The 22,099-nt window shown below is 49.5% G+C and overlaps 1 protein-coding gene across 2 annotated transcripts; it reads right to left on the bottom strand.

Moving 5' to 3' along the window:
- Positions 1-852: 852 nt before the first annotated feature.
- Positions 853-15,745, bottom strand: LOC133360827 (sulfotransferase 1 family member D1-like). Of its 2 annotated transcripts, none has more exons than XM_061579707.1 (8): positions 15,553-15,745; positions 11,739-11,892; positions 10,440-10,574; positions 8,955-9,052; positions 6,200-6,326; positions 5,108-5,202; positions 3,921-4,101; positions 853-2,656 (listed from the first exon to the last, which is right to left on the bottom strand). In XM_061579707.1, the coding sequence occupies exons 2-8, from the start codon at positions 11,866-11,868 to the stop codon at positions 2,541-2,543; spliced, it is 882 nt and encodes a 293-aa protein (XP_061435691.1). In that variant the 5' UTR covers positions 11,869-11,892; positions 15,553-15,745; the 3' UTR covers positions 853-2,540. The 2 variants fall into 2 exon arrangements, with proteins under 2 accessions (XP_061435691.1, XP_061435692.1); XM_061579708.1 differs by lacking the exon at positions 15,553-15,745 and adding an exon at positions 14,475-14,877.
- Between the last annotated feature and the right edge of the window lie 6,354 nt (positions 15,746-22,099).

Genomic DNA, 22,099 nt, shown 5'->3' with positions numbered 1-22,099 from the left:
ACGGCGATAACAACACACCCGCCGCTCCCTCAATGCCAGGCACAGGTTTCCGATACCTCAACGGAATAAGCATCTGCGAACCAGGTGGAATATCAACAGATACCTCGGACAGCGCCTGTACCTGGCAGACAGGAGCAGACTGGCCCCAGGGCGACAGCAAGAATGACATTTTCCGACTCCCCGGTAATTCAATACAATTATGATTCACCCTTCTTTGAATGGGCATTTTTGCCAGGAAATCGGTCCCCAACAAACAGGGCACCGCGAGGTGATTTGTGCGGCGGTGACAAGATGGCGTCACTCCGCAACGTGTTCAAAATGGCGGCTCCCCGCGGTGGAGGCAGAAAGATGGCGGCTTCCCGCCATTCCTCCTCAGCCACGCCCAAGATGGCGGTTTCGTGCCGCGTGTTGGAGAGGGCTGACAGCGTCGGCAAGGCCCCAGTCGGATGGTCCCCGCTTGGCCTCCCCGAACTCGTCGTGGGCGTCACAAGGGTGCATAGCTGCGTTAAAACAGCCTTCAGCGACTCAAGTTGGGCAGCCACGTGTCGCCATCCTCCATCGGCGTCCACCAACGCGGACGGACCTGTTGAGCTGGCAACGTCCTGCACCCCCGGCGCGTCGCTCGTCCCTGCGTCGCCTCCTCCCTCCATCGTCGGTAGCGCCACCGCCGGAGGAAGATCGTTTTCAGAAGATGGTGCAGAAGATGGTGCAGGGACGTTCTTTCTTCTGAGCTGTTTTGACATGCCGTTTCACTTCCGACACCAATGTAATAAAAGGACCATTTCACAGTGTAAATCTCAGTTGACCTTTATTCGGGTTCTTGTCTCTCTCTCGCCCCTACGGCGTCCTCGCTCAGACCCGCGCCTCCTCCACCGTACACCCTGCAGCCACACTGCTGCTCCGTTTCGCAGCTACACTGCTGCTCCGTCTGCAGCCACACCGCTGCTCCGCTCTGCAGCCACACTGCTGCTCTGTGTGCCCCGCACACTCTGCCAGCTCTTCACGCCTGGCTAGCTTCCCACACTCCACTAGCTCTGCTGTGCCCCACGTACACCGCTGGCCGACGGTGCCGTGACCTTCCACCACGTGGCAATCGCGCCACTCTCTCGCCACTGCCCAGCGTGGCCTCCTCCTGTTTCCACTCCTTCTCAACTCCCTGATCCCTTCCGGTTCTCCCCCTAAATCCTCTCCCTCACGTGACCCAGATTCCTCCTTCTCCTCACGAGACCCAGACTCCGCCCCCTCATTCCTTGCTCGCATTACATATATGCTCCAAGCACGTGTGCTGTTTAATTCAGACGCTGTCGCCTCGGCAGACCTGGTTTCACCTGAGGACGGCTGCTTGCATTGTGGCCGAAACGTCGTGAGAATTGTTTTATTATGTTTTATTTTTATTATTTTATTACTTCCCTTCTACGTGACTTTACCGAAAGAACCAAGAAGCTGTATAACTAATTTCACAAGCTAAACATGTACACTTAGAACATAGGTTTTCATAGCCTCGCAGTAGGAGTGGAATGCTAAAAAATGTCCACATTATTCCTACACTACTTGACAGCGATTATCACGTTCACAAATATACATTATTTTTACGTGCCAATCTGCTGATCAGATCATGACCAATAAAGCCCCTGATCCGATGTCTTCATATTTCGTGATTGAATTTGACATCATCATGCAATGACGTTTCACTCAAACCACTTTTATGCTTTACCACCAGATAGTGAACTCGTGCTATTGTTGTATCGTGGCAACCACCGTGATTATTGTCCAATTATGAACCTGGCACGAGTGACTTGAGTGAAGTTACATTTATTTCAATCTCTGTGTGTATAAGTCCATAACATAGCAGATACAACCATGCCAGATACAAATGAATCAAGTCCAGATAATACCCAGATGAACCAAAAGTGGATAAAAAAAGCCAGGTAAAACTAATCTCAGATTAAATCATAAAATAAAATTTAAAAAATTCAAGTGTAACCCAAAATATCCAACTGTAAAATGTACAGTGTTTACCGTACCTTACCACTCCAATCTGAAAGACTGTGCATGGGGTAGTACTACGCTCTTGTTTCAACAACAACAATTAGATTTTGTTTGACCATCTCAGGACTAGGGCAGTTTTACCGGTTTCGCCGTATTGGCCCGAGACCACCAGGTAATATTGGAAACCAGATAATCGTGCGCCGCATAATCGATTATCAATTATACTTTCAAGTCAATTTCATATTACTTATATTGCGCAGCTCAAGAAAGGTATTGACATGAATTTCTCACCTCTTCTGGAATTGTGAGATTGCCTTCTTCCCCATGATATGTCTCGAATTTTTTGTAACTCAGAGAGTGGTAACCCAACATTATTATTACCTGGAGGATTCAGCCCTAAATGCAATTCTGGACACAATTATTGTACAGCATTTTGGAATGCAATGAGCATGAATGACGCTATATATATTGTGAAATTAGTATTATTATCATTACTTAAAGCCAAATAAGATAATGGATACAGTCAGGATCAGAGGGAGAGATGCGGGCCTTCAGGGCAGGCTGTCCCTCAGGCGCAGGTCAGTGGCGGCCATTTTCTCTTTGTAGTCCTGCTCAAAGACCTCCAGCTGAGCCGCAGAGAAGTGATTCCTCCAGTCACCCACATCCCCTGCAAAAACAAAACAAAGATTCCCGGTATAGGCTTAACAAACTGTTGGGGTAAGTTTCGATTTAAAGCTTTCGTGACTGCAGGGATTCATCTTCTTGGTTCTTTCGGTAAAGTCATATAGAAGGAAGATAATACAATAATAAAAATAAAACATAATAAAATAATATAATTCTCACGACGTTTCGGCCACAACGCAAGCAGTGGTTTGGCTGCTACAGCTCCTTACTATTAAAATTCCTTCCCTTTATTACTGCTAACCCTACCTCCTCCCTTTGTTGCTGCTAATCCTACATAATGCACGGGCATAATATGACTTTGAGACCCCCCCCTACCCCCTCCTACACATTCCACAAGTAGTGACTAATCCCATATCTGCATTTTCCATAAATATGCTAAATTCCTCTGTTGATATGCAAATTCCTTTGTCAAGGCGCTCTTCCTCCCCTAACCCAGCTTAAATATACGCTGCCAAGCTTGGTAGTGTTCATTCAGACGCTGTTTTTCCGACAGACCTGTTCTTCACCTGAGGACGGCTGCTTGCGTTATGGCCGAAACGTCGTGAGAATTGTATTATTTTATTAGTTATATTTTTATTATTTTATTATCTCCCTTCTACGTGACTTTACCGAAAGAACCAAGAAGATGTTGGGGTAAGGGCTGTTAGTGAGCACCTATGAAGACACACGAGGGCATGGGAGGTCATCACCACGCTCGACAGCCGTTGTCGACTTTTGGGAGGCCCAGGGCCAGTTCAGATTATCATCATCAATGTTGGCTGTGAGCCTGAATCGAACTCGGGTAGCCGGGGCAGGGTGCTGTAATTCGTCACCATCAACAACCGCCACTCACCACGAAGTGATGGTGACATCACCACGGCGATTGTGCCAGGCTACGTGTACTTTTAATGCCACGTGAAGTGTCTTATGCCCAACTGGCAGGAGGTCATGCGACAGACCATAGGTGGACCGATTGAGATGACTGGAAAATCTACCACCTATGCCCTCTACTGTGCAAACTTGCTGTGTTTTAGCCGCCCGGTGCTCGGCTCATTGTTGTGAGCGTCGCTCCTCTGCCCTCCGTTGGGCAGTTGGAGGCAACTGCCTCCAACTGCCTCCAACTACCCAGGAGCGGCATTCACGAGCCTCCTGCTCCACTGAGGAAGATCTTGACACTGCTGGTATGAAGATAATCCCCATCCTACCACCACCTTCATTATTATCACCATGCGCCCCAACTGAGCCTCCAAAAACCTTGTGATCTTTACCCTTGCGCATGAAGGGCGACACGGAGTGGTCCAAGAACTCGGTGGGCAAGGTGCTGTAGTTCGTCATGGGGTTGTCGCGCATCATGGTGAAGGTGCTGAGCTTCACCACCTCACGCAGCTGCTGCTCGGACAGTGGCCGCTCCAGGAAGTCGGCGATGCGGGACACCTCACACATGGGGTCCTCAGCACACACAAGGGGGAAAGAGGAGGTGGCAGGAGCTTTACGCTCACAATCAGTGACGAGGCTAAGGGACTAAACAACTTGGGTCCCTAGGCTTTTTATAAAGACACACAGCCAGCCCCAAATTGTCTGTGGCGGTTCGCATTGGACCCATTTGGGAAGAGGTCCAAAAAAAACTAATGGGGGGCTGCCGAATACTACTCTGATCATAATTGAGCGGCCCTGTCGACTGCTGCCCCATCACAACACAAAAAAACTAAGAGAAAGATCCCCTGTATAGCGTTAACAAACTGTTGGGGTAAGTTGCTGTTCGCGAGTGACACCTATGAAGGCTGGCACAGCTCACGAGGGGGTGGGAGGCCACCACGCTCGTCCGCCATTGTCTCCCTGAGTGGCGAAGTTTACTACACACCGCACCAGGTACACATTTTGAGGCTGAGTCGACCTAGGGGAGGCCCAGGACTGATTCAAATAATTGTCACTGGTGTTGGCCGTGAGTGGGAATCCAACTCGGTCGGCTAGGGTTCATAGCGTAGTGCGCTAACCGCTGCACTACCGCTCGCCACGGTACGTAATAAATTCATACTCACAATACATACTTAATGTATGCATTCATCAACTTATGCTTGTGATGTCGACTGATTTCAGCCCACACTACAATTCCCTCCACACAGACCTCTGAATGTTTTTATTGGATCATAATAAGAAAAACAGTGAAATGTGGTGGCATTGGCTAAGATGACCACTTTGCCTTGGTTCTGACTCAGGCCATGTCCACCAAACATCAATATTGTAAATGTCGTGGGTTTATTCTCCAACAAAACGGCGTGCTGAACTAGTAACTACTAATTGGTTGTGTCGGGCGGTGGCGGGTTTACCGACACATTTATATCTAAGCGATCTAACCCAAAAAAAACAAACCTCTATTTTTGGTCCATATTTTTTAAAGTCGTTTTAAAGTCTGAGAGCCGTGCTACTTATGTCCTAGACTGCTCTGCGACCTTACTTCCTTCATGTCCTCGAAGAAGAGGTAGAGAATCCGATGCCGCTCCCTCACGTTCCACCACCCGGTCACGTGATCATACCACGGGCCGAAGCACACTGTGGGAAAGGGGACGTGGAGCGACCGTGTTGACACATTAAAAGTCGCGTCAGGGGGCAATAAATTGCATCCCTCTAGGTCAGATGGCTGGTCAGGACTCTAAAGTATTTGACTTGTCCAGTAGTTCCTCGGTTAACAGTGTGACATCCTCCATAATATAGTTTTTTTGGTTTTAATTGCGTAAATATATAAATGTGTCGTTAAAAACATCATACTGAGATTGTATATCTTGTGGCTTGGCTCTCCAACACACCGGTGTGCTGTACTAGTGACGAATTGGCACGTTCTGTTTACGTGACAACCCTTACTAGTTGGCTGTGTCGGGTGGTGGCAGGTTTTAAGGATACATTTATATATTTACGCGATCAAACCCAAAAAACCTGTATTATGAATGGTATATGTGTTTACGTTATGCAAGCAAGTGCCATTTTCGGCCAATCAAAGGGCTCGTAAGTGGGGCTGAGCCATGCCCGCAGCCAATCAGCAACGCCCATTTATGAGCGTTTACACCTCTACTGGGCTTTGTTACATTATGTTTTCTGTTTCGGCAGTGGAAACAGCTCTCTTGTAGACTCAGTGATTATTCACTTATTTTTCAACTTATCAGCGAATTCATTATGATTGCAATTTTTCTATTGCCGCACACGGCCAACACCAGTGACGATTATTTGAACCAGTCTGGGCATCTCCTAAAATTAGTACCTGGTGCGGCGTTGAAACATCGCTACTCAGGAAACAACAGCGGTCGGGCGTGGTGCTGGTCACCCACCCATTCGTGTGCCGTGCCGGCCTTAATAGGTGTTGCTGGCTAACAGCACTTGCCCCAACGGTCTGTTAAGGCTAAACAGATCATTTTTGTCTTTGTACCTATATGTGTGTGCGTGGTCATGTCGAAACTAAGTTGCAGGCCACGTGAAATGAATTCGGTTCCTCACTACCGGTATAGTAGTGGGGGACCAGCAGGGACTGTGGTTGCAATAACCCAGGTGCCTTCACCATTGCCAGTTATGAAACGATGCAGGTATTCCTCCCAGGTGCCGGGCTCCGGCTGCAACTTGTTCATTCGTTCAAAGTGGAAGGAGGATACGGCGTTGTCCTTGGCATTACGTGCGATGTAGATCACCTGGGGAGGAGACAGCAGATGTAGGGGTTGGGGAGAGTGGCACAGGGAGGCACTAAACTAAAACTGCATTCCCTGTTTACCTTGGGGTGCGAGAGGGATGTCCTCTGGCTCCTACATTATTTAACATCATCTTTAACCACGTAGTTCCAGAAACTTTACATGGCTATACCCGAGCAATTTCCATCTGGTACAGATACAATGGGAGGCTGATCGATGCCTGGTGTGGTCGAGGGATGGCTTACTATTGGTGAACTAGGTTACGTATACTAATGATTTGGTGATTGCTGTTCATTCAGATGAGGAGTTGGAGGTGCTCCTGCTGAGCCTGGAATGTGCCACTAAGAGATGGGGTCTTACCATCAGCCCCACCAAAACTAAGCACCTGCCTGGGTATTTTGTGCCATGAAACACTCCACACCCTCAGCTCTCCATTGGTGATGGAGCAGTTGTGGTGAGAGAGGAGAGTTTCCCATATTTAAAGCCAGCTCAGGTTGACACCAGAGGTATCCCTCCAAATCAGTCGGGCGGCATTATATATGCATCGGCTGCGTAACGCTGAATGGAAGCTACCTGTTCTGTCCCTCCACACGAAGCTTCGGGTCTTCTCGGCCACAGTCATAACCTCCTTTCTCTACGCTTGTGTAGGTCTTTCTAGGTTCTTTATTAACTCATATAGTTTCACATCTCCTTCGTCGGCATCACTCAATGTCTCTCCGTACTCTTCAACCCACAACTCCCCATCAACATCACTCAATGTCCCTCCGTTCGCTCGCTCCGCTGGCTTCGCTCGCTCTCCTTCTGCTCCTCCACCGACCCTCCTCTCTGCTCTCTTTCTCTCCAGCTCGGTCGCTCTTTGTTAACTCTGTCGTCCCACTCCGTCGTAGCTCTCTCCACCAAGGTCTGTGACACCTCTGCTATCCTACGCTGTACTCGCTCCGTCCACTGCTACTCTATCTAATACTCTCTATGTCCACTGCTACTCTAAACTATACTCTCTTTATCCACTGCTACCTTATACTATAGCCACTCTATCCGCTGCTCCGTCTCTCCCTCTGTTCGTCACTCGTCCCAGGCACCAACTCCCGTTTTTCTCCAGGTTCTCCGCCTTTATCCCTGAACCAATTGCCCTTAATTAATTGGATCATCCCCCGCTTCGCTACTCGCCCCCAGCCCCCAGTGCCACGTGGTGTTGTTGTTATAGACACAGCGGCGCCAATTTTAGACACCCATACCTCTCGTCCAATCACTGGCCTGCGTCCTCAATTACCCCTGGCTACCTGCGGCCCCCCTTAACTACCATGCCACCTTAATTGGTACAACAACAACAGAAAGTCGCTCAGCGCCCTGTGTCCCCGTTTGCCCTCACTGTCCGCCACGTGCACGCATCTCAACCCAGCGCGTGACGCGTGTTTCTCAAGTCCTACACTTGTAAAATGTGGACCCCTCTAATGGAACATCTGAGCCGGTTAGAAAAATTCAGGCTGGCCTACCTACGATCCATCCTGGGTTTAATCAGGCTGGATTATGTGAGCGCTGGGAGCTGTCTCCGCGTCGCCACGTGGCCGATGGCTCACGGAGACTCCTGACGTGGCCCAACTTCCAGCTCCCACTAACTCCCCCGAGCCCCTTCCGGCTCCCCCTTATATCCCCTTTCCACGTCACCCAGACTCCGCCCTTCGCCACACCCCTAAGAACCTTCCAGATAAAACCCCTCCCTTAACGCCCCCAGGCTCTGCACTTAGACCCTGCCCCCGATGCTTCGTGGCGTCTGATTGGCTTAGGGGCTGGGGCGGTGAAACCCCAAATACGCTCGCATTACATCTGTGAATGCAGCCCAAAGCGGGTGGTAAACGCCATCTAAGACTTGAAGTGCCATACGGATATATGAGTTCGGGGACGCATTGGCTTAGGTGTGACCGTTGGGTTAAAGGGATTATCCTGCAACACATTGTGAGTGTACTACCATGGTAGCTTGTCTGGAAATTAAAGAGAGACCAACCCTATTGAATCGCTTCAGACGAATGGTTTCGATTTATCTCGATAGACTCGAACCCACACAATATACACGGAAGTGGCCTGGCTAAAAAAATATATGATAGTGCCGTCAATGAAGGGCAGCCTGGAAAATCAAGCAAGAGACTAAGCGTGGTGGTGGTGATGGTGATGGTGGTGATGGTGGTGGTGATGGTGATGATGGTGGTGATGGTGGTGGTGATGGTGATGGTGCTGGTGGTGATGGTGATGGTGGTGGTGATGGTGATGGTGGTGATGGTGGTGGTGATGGTGATGATGGTGGTGATGGTGGTGGTGGTGATGGTGATGGTGGTGATGGTGGTGGTGATGGTGGTGATGGTGGTGATGGTGGTGGTGGTGATGGTGGTGGTGGTGGTGGTGATGGTGATGGTGGTGGTGATGGTGATGGTGGTGATGGGGGTGGTGGTGGTGGTGATGGTGGTGGTGGTGATGGTGGTGGTGGTGGTGATGGTGGTGGTGATGGTGGTAATGGTGGTGGTGATGGTGGTGGTGGTGATGGTGGTGGTGGTGGTGATGGTGGTGATGGTGATGGTGGTGGTGGTGATGGTGGTGGTGGTGGTGGTGGTGGTGATGGTGGTGGTGGTGGTGGTCCACCTTGCAATCGTTTTCCCAAAATGAGGGAGGCACCAGCTGGTAGGGCAGGTGAGTCTTGATCGTGCGAGGAGACGGCAAATCATTCAGCACCTCCACTCCTGGAGCCACGCGACCAGAAACATCACAATCAGAATATTTAAACTAAACTTTTTTTTTACTTTACCAGTTCTAAGACATGGTCATCATAGCTCAACAAAGTGGCGGATTACACTGGAAAACAAAAAAAATAAATTTTGGCCTGGACTTTTGCAGCTGTTCTAGACTAATTTCAGGGTGCTGATTCCAAATCTGATCTCAGATTTGCTCTATCACATCTCATTTTTATGCTATCGGCATACACTATTTTAATTGATTTTACCCGAAATTAACTCTGTCACTTATGATTGCAAGTTGTTGCGAGTCAGTGACTGCTTTAGTGTTAAAATATGGTGCTGTATTTTTAGGATAGTGTGTTTAGAATATCATTTTATGTAGATACCCACATATATTTAATATTTTTCTTCTGCAGTTTTTATTGAAAATGCAATATTTTATATCTCAAAAACCTGATGTGATAGACAAAAACTGATGCCAGATTGGGAATCAGCACCCCAAAATTACCTTAAAACCGTTGGAATACCTTATTCCAGCTGCAAAAGTCCAGGCCAGAAATAAAAGTTTTTTTGTTGACCAGTGTTATCAATAACGACACATTGACTTGATCTAGCCAAAAAGCACCATTATTATGAATCAGCAATTCGACTTTCTTTTGGCTGCAATCATATTCCACGTGGTGATGATGTAGTAGACATTTATTTTGACGCCACTTCGTTGAGCTATGATTCGTGATGACCAGGTCACTTTTCAAAAAGAGCTGCATCGCTCAGTGGAGCCTTACCTGGTAAAATAAAATGAAAAATTGTTTCATTTTAGTCCGGGTCTCTATGAGTATGGGTCTCTGTGGGTCTCTATGAGTATGGGTCTCTGTGGGTCTCTATGAGTATGGGTCTCTGTGGGTCTCTATGAGTATGGGTCTCTCTGAGTACAGGGTCTCTGTGGGTGTTTATGAGTATTGGTCTCTGTGGGTCTCTATGGGTATGGGTCTCTGTGGGTCTCTATGAGTATTGGTCTCTCTGAGTACAGGGTCTCTGTGGGTGTTTATGAGTATGGGTCTATGTGGGTATGGGTCTCTCTGAGTACGGGTCTCTGTGGGTGTTTATAAGTATGGGTCTATGTGGGTATGGGTCTCTCTGAGTACAGGGTCTCTGTGGGTGTTTATGAGTATGGGTCTATGTGGGTATGGGTCTCTCTGAGTACGGGTCTCTGTGGGTGTTTATGAGTATGGGTCTATGTGCTTGAGTATGGGTCTCCTCTGAGTGTTGGTCCATGAGTATGGGTCTCTGTGGGCCAGGTCATATCTGAAAAGAGCTTTGTAGCTCAATGGGGGACTTACACCTGGTAAAAGTAAAAGATAAAAAGTTGAGTTTAGTTCGCTGATGCTGTCACCTTTGCGAGACGTCATGTAATTTTCGCCCGTCCACTCCATGAAGACGATCCTTTCGTACACGGGGCCACGTTTGCAGTGTTCCACGTCTACTCCACTCTGAATCAGATCCACGATCTCCTGGATCCACGTCGTACCTAAGAGAGGTAGGGGGTGGGCGGAGGGGGGGTCAAGATGGAGGTGGTGATGATTATGAATGTGGTAGTTGTGGTGTTGATCATGATGGTAGCAGTGTTTGTGATGAAGGTGATGAAGATGGTGGTGATGATGGTGGTGGTTATGATAATTATGAATGTCGTGATAGTGGTGATGATGGTGATTATGGTGGTAGCAGTGGCGGTGATGAAGGTGGTGGTTGTCATGATGGTGGTTATGATGATGAATGTGGTAGTTGTGGTGTTCAATGAATAGCTCCGTATTGCCTAAACAACTTTTGTTCGGCCGGATCGAGGGGGCTAAAGGGGCGCGGCACGGGCTAGAGAAGAGATGGAGTGATGTGGTACAGGAGGATGTGGAGCTGAGTGGACTTGCCGATGATTGGTACCAGCGGTGTCAGGTTCGGCCTCTGTGGAGGAGGCTCGTGAAGGACGCTACTGGGTAGTTGGACGCAGTCGCCCTCCAGCAACAACGGAGGGCAGAGGAGCAACGCTCACAACAACGAGCGGAGCGCTGGGTTGCTAAAACATAGAATGTTGATACAGCAGGGGGCACACGTGGTGCACCGGCAAGTCATATCATTCATTCACCCCATGGCACCTGCTCGGTCTGTCCTGTGACCTGCCAGCGGGCATGCGACACTTCACCATCATCAGCCTGCACAAGCGCCGTGGTGACGTCACCACCACTTCTTGGCGGTTGGTGTTGTTGTAGATGGTAGAAGTGGTGATGAAGGTGGTGGTGGTGTTGGTGATGGTGGTGGTGGTGTTGGTGGTGAAGGTGGTGGTGGTGTTGGTGGTCGTTAGGATGTTTATAAATATCGTAGTGGTGATGATGGTGATTAAGAAAATGGTGGTAGCAGTGATCGTGATGAAGGTGGTCGTGGTGATAAAGGTAGCGGCGATTATAATGGCTACCGTATTAAGGTAGTGGTGGTGGTGATTATAATAATGATGATCACGCTAATTCTGATTGATGGTGATGATGATGAAGATGATTATGATAGTCATCGCGATTGTCACGATGCTTTTGAAGGTGGTGAATGTGGTGGCAGCGGTGGTGGTGATGATGACGATGATAATGAAGGTGGTAGTGATGCTGATGGTGGTGCTGATGGTGGTGCTGCTGCTTCTGTTAATACTCACCCGCCTTGGGGTAAGTTGCTATCAGGAGGTCTCCGGGCCTGGCTTTAAACGACTCCACCAGGCTCCACTCCCTCGCTATGAAGTCCAGCATGGCGACTCCATGCACCGGCAACAGTTTGGGCCTCTCCATACCAGCAGCTCAGCAAGTAGGACGCTGGGAGAGATGGGAGCAGGTGAGGAGGAAGAAAAGCCGTTGGTTGAGTCGTCTGCCCCGTTATTGACCCCGAGTACTTCGTTGTTAATTACAGGAGACCTGGGTTTGAGTCAGAGTTTTGTATACATTGGAGTTCATCAGCGATCTCCCAAGCTACACACTGCCAATGGATGCACCCTTGTGTGTTTGTGTGAAGGTGAGTGTGTGGGGGCGCGGTAGTGCAGCGGTTAATGCGTGGAGCTACGAACCCAGGTTCAATTTCCGCTCACGGTCAAAACCAATGACGGTCATCTGAACCAGTCCTGGTGCCCGCTTCAAATAATTAAATGGAGCAGTGCGTAAAAACATCGCAACTGGGGAAACAAAAGCGGCCGTGCGTGGTACTGGCCACCAACCCCCTCCATAGGCGCTGCTACTCGCTAACAGCACTTGGCCAGACAGTCTGTTAAGGCTACACGGGGAATCTTTGTCTTTGTAGTGTGGGTAATATCGTTTCTTAAAGCTCACAGAAGAGGGCAGCACATTCCCACCTACTCGGTCACGTGAGAGAAACGTTTGTTGCCTGGCAGTCCAAACCGTTTTTTAGCAAAATTTAAATGTTCCTGTTCTGATTACGTATACCTATGCGTACGTCTTCAGTTTTTCTTCTTGTTCCATTCCGATGATGCACATGGTACATTCTGATGACGCTCATTTGTTGCGATGTACCACATACGGAACGGGAAACAAAGCTAAAATTAAAGAACTATCGGTACCTCGGCTCCCACAATGCCATGCTTCTGTGGCACAGTATTGGCGCCAACTATTGGAGAGTGGTGTGGCATATGTGTACATCATCAGGTTTTATTCTGGTTCTGTTCCGATGATGTACATGGTAAGTTCTGATGACGTTAATTCGTTCTGATGACCTATGTGGTACGTTTGTACCACGTTCGAAACTGGAAGCAAAACTAACATTCAATAACTATCGGCACCTAGGCTCCCACTGCCATGTTTCTATGGCGGAGTTTTTGCGTCAACTATTGGAGAGTGGAGTGGCCGTCGTGTCACTCTGGTTCTCTGCGGTGAATAAAGACGTCTTTATGAAAAACAAAGGCGCAACTTTAACTGCGCCTCTCTGTAAATAAAGTTAATGCCGAGCCGCCCGCGTGGGTTCCGAAATGCGGCGGTGAAAGGGACCCCATCATAGACTCATCACACAGGGACCCACAGACTCACCACACAGAGACTCATCACACAGAGACCCACAGACTCACCACACAGAGACTCATCACACAGAGACCCACAGACTCACCACACAGAGACCCATAGACTCATCACACAGAGACCCACAGACTCACCACACAGAGACCCATAGACTCATCACACAGGGACCCATAGACTCATCACACAGGGACCCATAGACTCATCACACAGGGACCCAGAGACTCATCACACAGAGACCCACAGACTCACCACACAGAGACCCATAGACTCATCACACAGGGACCCATAGACTCATCACACAGGGACCCATAGACTCATCACACAGGGACCCATAGACTCATCACACAGGGACCCATAGACTCGCACAGAGACCCGTAGACTCGCACAAAGACCTATAGACTCACACAGAGATCCGTAGACTTGCACAAAGACCCATATGCTCACCACACAGAGAGCCATAGACTCAGAACACAGAGACCCATAGACTCGTCACACAGGGACCCATAGACTCATCACACAGGGACCCATAGACGCATCACACAGGGACCCATAGACTCGTCACACAGGGACCCATAGACTCGCACAGAGACCCGTAGACTCGCACAAAGACATATAGCCTCATCACACAGGGATCCATACACTCGCACAAAGACCCGTAGACTCGCACAAAGACCTATAGACTCACACAGAGACCCGTAGACTTGCACAAAGACCCATAGGCTCACCACACAGAGAGCCATAGACTCAGAACACAGAGACCCATAGACTCACCACGCAGATACCCATAGACTCACCACACAGAGACCAGTAGACTCATCACACAGATACCCACAGACTCACCACGCAGATACCCATAGACTCACCACACAGAGACCCGTAGACTCACATAGACCCATAGTTTGTCATTCTTCCACTGCACCGCCAATGAGCACGTTTTGCTACTTACATCATCAGTCTGTCAACTCCAGATGCCTGAGTGAATCGTTTGCTAAGTGTTGCCCAATCCTAGCCGGCTGGCTTGACAACTTAATAACGTTGGAGGAGGTGGGCATATCCACACTTTACCCCACCACCACCACCAGATGATCAGCTGATGACAGACCGAACTCGGATGAACCCATTCCCATTGCTCGGGAGATAGAGGTGGAGCGAAGGAGTTATCGATTTTAACCACCCTACTTTGAACGCAGGATCTCAGCTCTCTGACTTATACACCGTGAAACCACAGTGGCTAGGATGTGTTAAATACCTCGCCTGGTATACAGGAGGTTGTGGGTTTCGTTGTATTCGCTTCCTTTTTATTTTTATATTTCTTATATCTACGTTACTTTACCGAAAGAACCAAAGGATATGGGGCAAGTGCTGTTTGCGAGCACCTGTGAAGGCCGGCACTGTGACACACGAAGTGGTGGGTGGCCAGCAACACGCCCGGCCGCCTTTGTCTCCCCACTGGCGGTCTTTACTACACACCACCGCACCCGGGTCTCATTTTGTGGCAGAGTGGACCTAGAGGGAGGCCCAAGACCGGTGCAGATAATCGTCACTGGAGTCGGTGACCTTGAGTGGGAATTGAACTCGGGTCGCCGGATTCGTAGTGCAGTTCACAGTCCACTGCGTGCCCGCTAGGCACTCTTGACACACTCAAATTTCATGCATGTAATTTGAACTTCTTATGCACCGTACGTCGCTAATCGTGCTTATAATCGAAGGTGTCTCTGTGTAAGTCTGTGGGTCTCTGTGTGAGTCTGTGGGGTCGCTGTGTGAGTCTGTGGGTCTCTGTGGGGTCTCTGTGTGAGTCTGTGGGTCTCTGTGTGGGTCTGTGGGTCTCTGTGTGAGTCTGTGGGTCTGTCTGAATCTGTCGGCTCTGTGTGAGTCTGTGGGTCTCTGAGGTCTCTGTGGGTCTCTGTGTGAGTATGTGGGTCTCTGTGTGAGACCGGTCTCTGTGTGAGTATGTGGGTCTCTGTGTGAGTCCGTGGGTCTCTGTGTGAGTCTGTCGGTCTCTGTGTGAGTCTGTGGGGTCTCTGTGTGAGTGTGTCGGTCTCTATGTGAGTCTGTGGGGTCTCTGTGTGAGTCTGTCGGTCTCTGTGTGAGTCTATATACTAATTTATGTCGAACTTCTTTCGCACCGTACGTAGCAAACCCTGTCACTCACCTGATATAGCCGCACACACTCGAACAAATACACTCACACTGACACACAGAGATAATTAGTTTCCCTGTGTGTCAAGTAAGTGTGACCCGTTCTGCTCAACACACCTGGGCGCGCATGAACCTGGATGCGGACAAACAGCTGGGCGTGGATGAACCACCTGAACATGCATTAACAACCTAAACACAAATGAACACCTCGCACGGATGAACAATTGACACGGGCGAGAAACCTGAACGCGGTTGAACAAACGGACGCTGGTGAACGCCCCGACACGCGTGAACATCTGAACAAGAATGAACCACCTTAACGCAGACGACGAACCAACCCCCACGCTTGAGATCCCACAGCCTCCGACTTGCTTCTCAACGGTGGCGCGATGCGATGCCAAACTCCCCCCCCACCACCGAGGCCGGCAAACTGAGAGCCCAGAGCGGATGGAGACCTCGCCTACACGACACAGGCCACGGTGCCTCACAGCTAAAGGGGTTGGGTGAGGCTGTGGGTGAACTCCCGTTGCTGCTTAAGAATCAGAGTGGGCGGTGCGTGGGGTGGGGTGGGTGGCTTTGCGCTGTGCTGACCAAGGACACAGCGTTCCCCCACACCCTGGCCCCACTTGGAGCCATTCGCACACAAAAGCAAAGATCCCCCGTATAGCCTTCAATGTGTGCATATGTACGTCTCTCTCTATGTATCTCTGTGATATGTCTCTGCTTATATGTCTGTCTATATGTATCTTGTTCTTTGTTTTATCTCTCTCATATAAGCAGACAGATATCACAGAGATACATAGAGAGAGACATACATAGATGCCTATGTATGTCTCTCTCTATATGTATCTCTGTGATATCTGTCTCTGCTTATGTGTCTGTCTATATGGCTCTGATTCTGTGTTTTATCTCTCTCTCAAATTTAGCATTCTCAGGAAGAACGCAATCAACCAGGTAGGGTGATGACTGTTATGTTATCCGACTCTCTGTTGTATTACATTACATTTCTAAGTATACTAGATTTGTGTTTATATTTCATTTATACCTGATGATGATTGCTTGTGTTGCAATCGAAAGGTCGTATGCTAGTATTTAATTTATTATTTTCTCTTTATACGTGACTTTACCGAAAAGAACTAAAGAGTAATTCCTGAAGTCACGAAAGCTCCAAATTAAGTTTATTTCAATAGACAGTTGTGGCAAGTGATGTTGGCGTCCAATGAAGGTCGGCGCAGAGGCACACGCGGGGGTGGGTGGCCAGCAACCACGCCCGACCGCCTTTGTCTCCCCAGTGGTGATGTTAACTACATGACACGCCAAAAACTCATTTGAGGCTGAGCAGACCTAGGGGAGGAGGTGTTCGTGGCCCTGAGCGGGAATCGAACTCGGGTTGTAGCGCGGTTTGTAACGCAGTGTAGCGCTAACCGCCGCACCACCGCTCCCCATTTCCACACTTTCACCACCACCATCATCACGTGACCTGCTATTCAGACTCAACTGGGATAAACCCATTCACACTGCAAGGGATGGAGAGGTGGGGGGGAGGAAGTTACCGATTTTAACCAACGTACTTTGATCCCGGGATCTCAGCGTTCTGACATCCACAGTGGGTGACCCGTTGGCTAGAAGATGTCAACTCCCTCGCCTGGTATACAGGAGGTCGTGGGTTCGATCTCGACCATGACGACGCCTGCTATATATTTGGAGTTTGCGTGCCTCTCTCTCTTTTTTACGATCAGTGGAAACAAGAAGATGCTCGGTGTAGTCGGCACTTTGCTTCGTTCATTATTTCGTAATTTTTTTTGAATTTTTCTTTTATAACTTTGCTTTATGTAAACCCCCACCTCTCGCTCGCTCACTCTCTCGCTCGAGGGTGAAAGTGTGCGTGTGTGTGGATGTGTTTGTGTGTGGATGTGTGTGTGTATGTATGTGTATGTGTGTGTGTGTCTGTATGTGTGTGTATATGTGTGTACGTATGTGCGTGTGTATGTGCCCAGCCACCGCATGCCTAAACAGCTTTTGTTCGGCCGGATCGAGGGGGCTAAACGGGCGCGGCACGGGCTAGAGAAGAGATGGAGTGATGTGGTACAGGGGGACGTGGAGCTGAGTGGACTTGCCGATGACTGGTACCAGCGGTGTCAAGATCGGCCTCAGTGGAGGAGGCTCGTGAAGGACGCTACTGGGCAGTTGGAGGCAGTCGCCCTCCAACAACAACGGAGGGCGGAGGAGCGACGCTCACAACAACGAGCGGAGCGCCGGGTGGCTAAAGCACAGCAAGTTGGTACAGTAGGGGGCACAGGTGGTGCATCAGCCAGTCATCTCGGTCATCTCGGTCAGTCGACCCGTGTCACCTGGGTCTACCCCGTGACCTCCTGCCAGCGGGCGTTCGACACTTCACGTGGCCTCAAGGTGCACATGGCCTGGAACAAGCATCGTGGTGACGTCACCGCCACTTAGTGGCGAATGGCGGTTGTTGTTGTTGTTGTGTATGTGCGTGTGTAAAGTATGTGCGTGTGTATGTGTGTGTATGTGTGTGTAAGTGCGTGTGTGTATATGTGTGTATGTGTGTGTGTATGTATGTGTGTGTATGTGTGTGTGTATGTCTGTGTTAGTGCGTGTGTATGTGTGTGTATGTATGTGTGTGTGTCTGTATGTGTAAGTGCGTGTGTGTGTGTATGTGTGTGTACGTGTATGAGTATGTGTGTGTGAGTATGTGTTTGTGTGTGTATGTGTGTGTGTATGTGTGTATATATGTGTGTATGTATGTGTGTATTTGTGTGTGTGTGTATGTGTGTGTGTATGTGTGTGTAAGCGTGTGTAAGTACGTGTGTCTTCATTGTCCAGCAAAAACAACCCCCTACCTCCTCGGTGGTGCTGGACTGTGACGCCGCCCTCTCTCTCCCTCTCACTCCAATTTTTTTACGATCAGTGGAAGCAAGAAGATGCTCGGTGTATTCGGCACTTTGCTTCGTTCATCATTTCGTAATTTTTTTAATAACTTTGCTTTATGTAAATCCCCACCTCTCGATCACTCTCTCGCTCTCTCTCGTTCTGCACGCAGCCCTTCTCGCAGTCCAACGGCCTCCGACAGGTAGCTCATAACTGCATGCAGAGCTCCCCGTCATCTGCCACCGAGCATACGACCTCCTCCATCGCCCACTTTCTCCCCCCTTCCTTTCTCTCTCCACCCCCTCTCTCCGCTCCCTCCGCTCCCCCTCTCTCTACACCCTCTCATCTCTCCCCCTCACTCCCCTCCTCTGGTTGCACTCTCTCCCCCCCCCCCTCTCCCTCCCCTCTATTTCTCCCCCTCTCTCCTTTTTTTCAGATCTTTCAACGTTGATTGCTTCCACAACGTTCTGTGGTTTTACACGAGGAGCCTGGGCCCCAGCAGGACGGCAGCACTTGTCGTAGTTAAAAAAAAGAGCGAGAGAGCGACATAGAGTAGGAAGAGAGGGGGTAGAGAGAGAGGGGGGGGGCAGAGAGGGGGGTAGAGAGAGAGGGGGGGGGGGTAAGGAGAGTAGAGTGAGAAATAATTTGTTAAAGCTTTCATTTATAAAAAAATGTATCTCCTTATCCTTTGGGCATGTGTTGCACACTCGAAATGAAGGACGTGGGCAGGTGCTCCAAATCGAGGGCAAACACATTTATTGTGGTTAATAGCAATCTTGTGAAGAACAGCACCGTCACTCTGGAAAATGCAACAACACGTGTTACACGCAGAAATTCTTCCGAGTCGCCATTAAACATGTGGCTGGTTTACACGTGCGGTTATTCATTAACCCTTTCTCTTAAACCCAATTCTACTACTGATAAACCATCTTTGTCTTTGACAATCACATTTGCACAACACTATTCGAATATTCCTGTAATCCTAAGCTGTATGTCTATCTATACCATTCACTTATATCAGTATCTTACACCCATTATATGTACTGTATGTGTACAGTATACGTACTCTATATCAGCATTGTACAGCTTACTACTTTACATGTGTTCTATTCTCAATAGCATTGCAAGTAGTCATACTTTGGGTACATGGGCATGGTTATAGACTAAACAGTATTAGAGTTAGAGAATTACAATGATAGTAAGTAATTACAGTGCGTCATCCCTTTACAATGCACAGTGCTAAAACGCCTCTAATTGCATATATCACAAACGAACAATTTGTAATAAAGGACTCTCTCTCAGATGTCGATCTCCGTTGTCCTTTATTGGGTTCGTAGAATCTCGATACCACGGCGTCTCGCTCAGGCCCGCGTCCCTCTCAACGACCTCTCCACAGCCCTCGGCTGCTCCGATATGCAGTCTCCCTGCTGCTCTGTAAGGCAGTCTCCCTGCTGCTCCGCCTTGCAGCCCCACCGCTGCTCCGCTCTCTAGCTTCACTGCTGCCCCGTATACAGCTAGCCTCCCACAGCCGCTAGCTCTCTGCGTCTGACACCGATGGCTAACGATGTCGACGTCTCCCACCGCGTGGCGACCGCGCCACTCTCTCCGTCCTGCCCAGCGTGGCCTCCTCCTGTTTCACTCCGTCTCAACCCCCCTTTCCCCTTCCGGATCTCTCCCTAAATCTTCTCTCCCACGTGACCCTAACTCCACCCACTCCCCACGTGACCCAGACTCCGCCCCCCTCAATCCTTGCTCGCATTACAAATTCAAAGCCAAGCTTAACGTCTAGAACAAGTCTAGAAGAAGTCTAGAACATTTATATAACGATCAAAAACAACCTTTGGGTCCTTTACCTGTAAAATGCAACAGCACGTGTTACAAACAACATTCCTTCTGAGTCGCCATTAACCATGAGGCTGGTTTACATGTGCGGTTATTCATTAACCCTGCCAGCCACCTACAAGGCCCAACTCAGGCATCACATGCTGCTGTACACACATGCATTGATGCACTGCACAGCACATCAGGACTTTCACAGAAACACACTTTACTCCCTTGCTGCACAAGGATATAATTAAAAGAGTGATCCATTCCTAATGTGCCACAAATGCAGCGCGCACAATTCGTGCAGCGCACTGGCTGCACATGGCCACGGCCCTTATTCGCACGCCCGTTGTTCCTTCTCTTCTTAGTCATGTCGGCAGCGCAGACGGGGGAGAAAGGAGCGCGCCTCTCTCTCTCTTCCCTCTCTCTCTCTTCCCTCTTTATATCTCCTTCTTTCTCCCCTCTACCCCTCTCCCTCCCTCTCCACCCTCTCTCTGTCCACCCTCTGTATCTCCCTCTCTCGTCCCTCCCCCTCTCTCCACCATCTCTCTATTCTCTCTCTCTCCACCCTATCTTTTTTTACAATCAGAGGAAACAAGAAGATGCTCATTTAGTGTTTTAGTTTTTTTTTATGCTTTCCTTTATTTATTTTTGAGAGGCTTATGGTAAGGCCCCATTTCTTTGTAGAATGCTCCAGGTTCGGCAGAAGTGTCTCAAACTCCTTTTTAGAGTGGGCAGCCATTACCAGATCTGCATACGTGATGTGGTTCACCAACAAGGAGCGATACATATTGACTTAAAGCTTTCGTGACTGCAGGAGTTCATATTCTTTGGGTCTTTCGGTAAAGTCGTGTAGAACAAAAAAATACTAAAAACTTTCGTTTTTTGAAAAAAAAAAAAAATTTGTTCTACGTGCCTTTACCGAAAAACCCAAAGAATATAAAGGAGCAATACCTTTAGCTCCCTCAGGGATTCTTCAGTCTCCCATTGTATCTGGGCCGGTTGCGAGCTATGTGGGAGGGGGTGATGTAGGGGTGATACGCGCTGGCAGTAGGGATCGTGTGGCAGCGCGTGGTGATTGGCTGTTTAGTGGTTACGCGCGCTGACATGGCTAAGGAAAGAGTTAATAAAGTGTGCTACCTGTCAAGTGGTCTCCCGCCGTAATTTACAATATTACAACTGACGTCAGAAGTGAAACAATCTTCCAGCCATAGATACCAGGAAGACTCATCAGACTCACGAGCATGACCGGGAGGAAAACCACGACGACTCGGGCCAGCAGGCATCGGGGGGAGAAGAGGAGGAGATGCCGGCGCCACAGGACCCCTCATGGGCGCCCAACGAGCAGCTGGGGTCCGATCTTGGGCTCCGCGATGCGCACTCCCGCCTGGCAGAGCTGATACTCGCCGCGGAGATCACCACATCTGGAGGAGCGAGAACGTCGACGGACATTGAAAGGGGTCGCGTTGCAGATTCCCGGCAAAACGACTTTGAAAATGCCGCCATTTCTACGGAGCAGGCGTCTGTTGGCGGGAACCGCGAGCAACACGTGGCGGGGGTCCTCCAATCTCTGCCGCTCACGTCATCAGCGTGCGCTACGGGCCGCCATCAGCCACCCGTCATAGGGGCCGCCATTTCGCCTATCGACGGTGCGGCACGGGTCCCTGCGGAAAAGCGGCTTATTGCGCATGTTGATCCCGTCCCGGCGCAGAAAATTCAATTGGGTGAGGACCTTGAATGGGTCGATTCGCTGTGTGCAGGCTCCAGTGATTTGTCGAGGGTGCAATTGGGTGCGCTGCGCGCTCTGCTGATCGAATTCTCCGATGTGTTCAGCCAGCACAAATATGATATTGGGTGCACGGACCTGTTACGCCACCACATTGAAACAGGTGATGCGGCACCAGTCCGGCAGAATCCCTTCCGGCTGAGTCCTGCCGAGAAGGAACACATTCAATCGGCCGTCAATGACATGCTGACGGCCGACATCATTTCGCCCTCATCCAGTCCGTGGGGAGCACCCATCGTTCTGGTTAAGAAGCAAGACGGGTCCTTGCATTTTTGTGTAGATTTCCATCGCCTTAATAAGATCTCTGTGGCTGATGCGTATCCGCTCCCCAGAATGGATGAGTCTCTGGACGCATTATCCGGG

This window comes from Lethenteron reissneri, chromosome 69, assembly GCF_015708825.2.
Source record: "Lethenteron reissneri isolate LAM-NWPU_2019-01 chromosome 69, ASM1570882v1, whole genome shotgun sequence".
In the NCBI taxonomy this organism is placed as follows: Eukaryota; Metazoa; Chordata; class Hyperoartia; order Petromyzontiformes; family Petromyzontidae; genus Lethenteron; species Lethenteron reissneri.
The sequence above is the reverse complement of the archived record's forward strand: the minus strand, read 5'-3'. Positions and strand labels throughout refer to the sequence as shown.

Coding starts and splice junctions, on each gene's coding strand:
- LOC133360827 (XM_061579707.1), bottom strand. CDS start 11,868: ATGGAGAGGCCCAAACTGTTGCCGGTGCATGGAGTCGCCATGCTGGAC. Junction 10,575..11,738: donor AGCAACTTACCCCAAGGCGG/GTGAGTATTAAC, acceptor TACCTCTCTTAG/GTACGACGTGGATCCAGGAG. Junction 5,203..6,199: donor TCGTTTCATAACTGGCAATG/GTGAAGGCACCT, acceptor CCTTTCCCACAG/TGTGCTTCGGCCCGTGGTAT.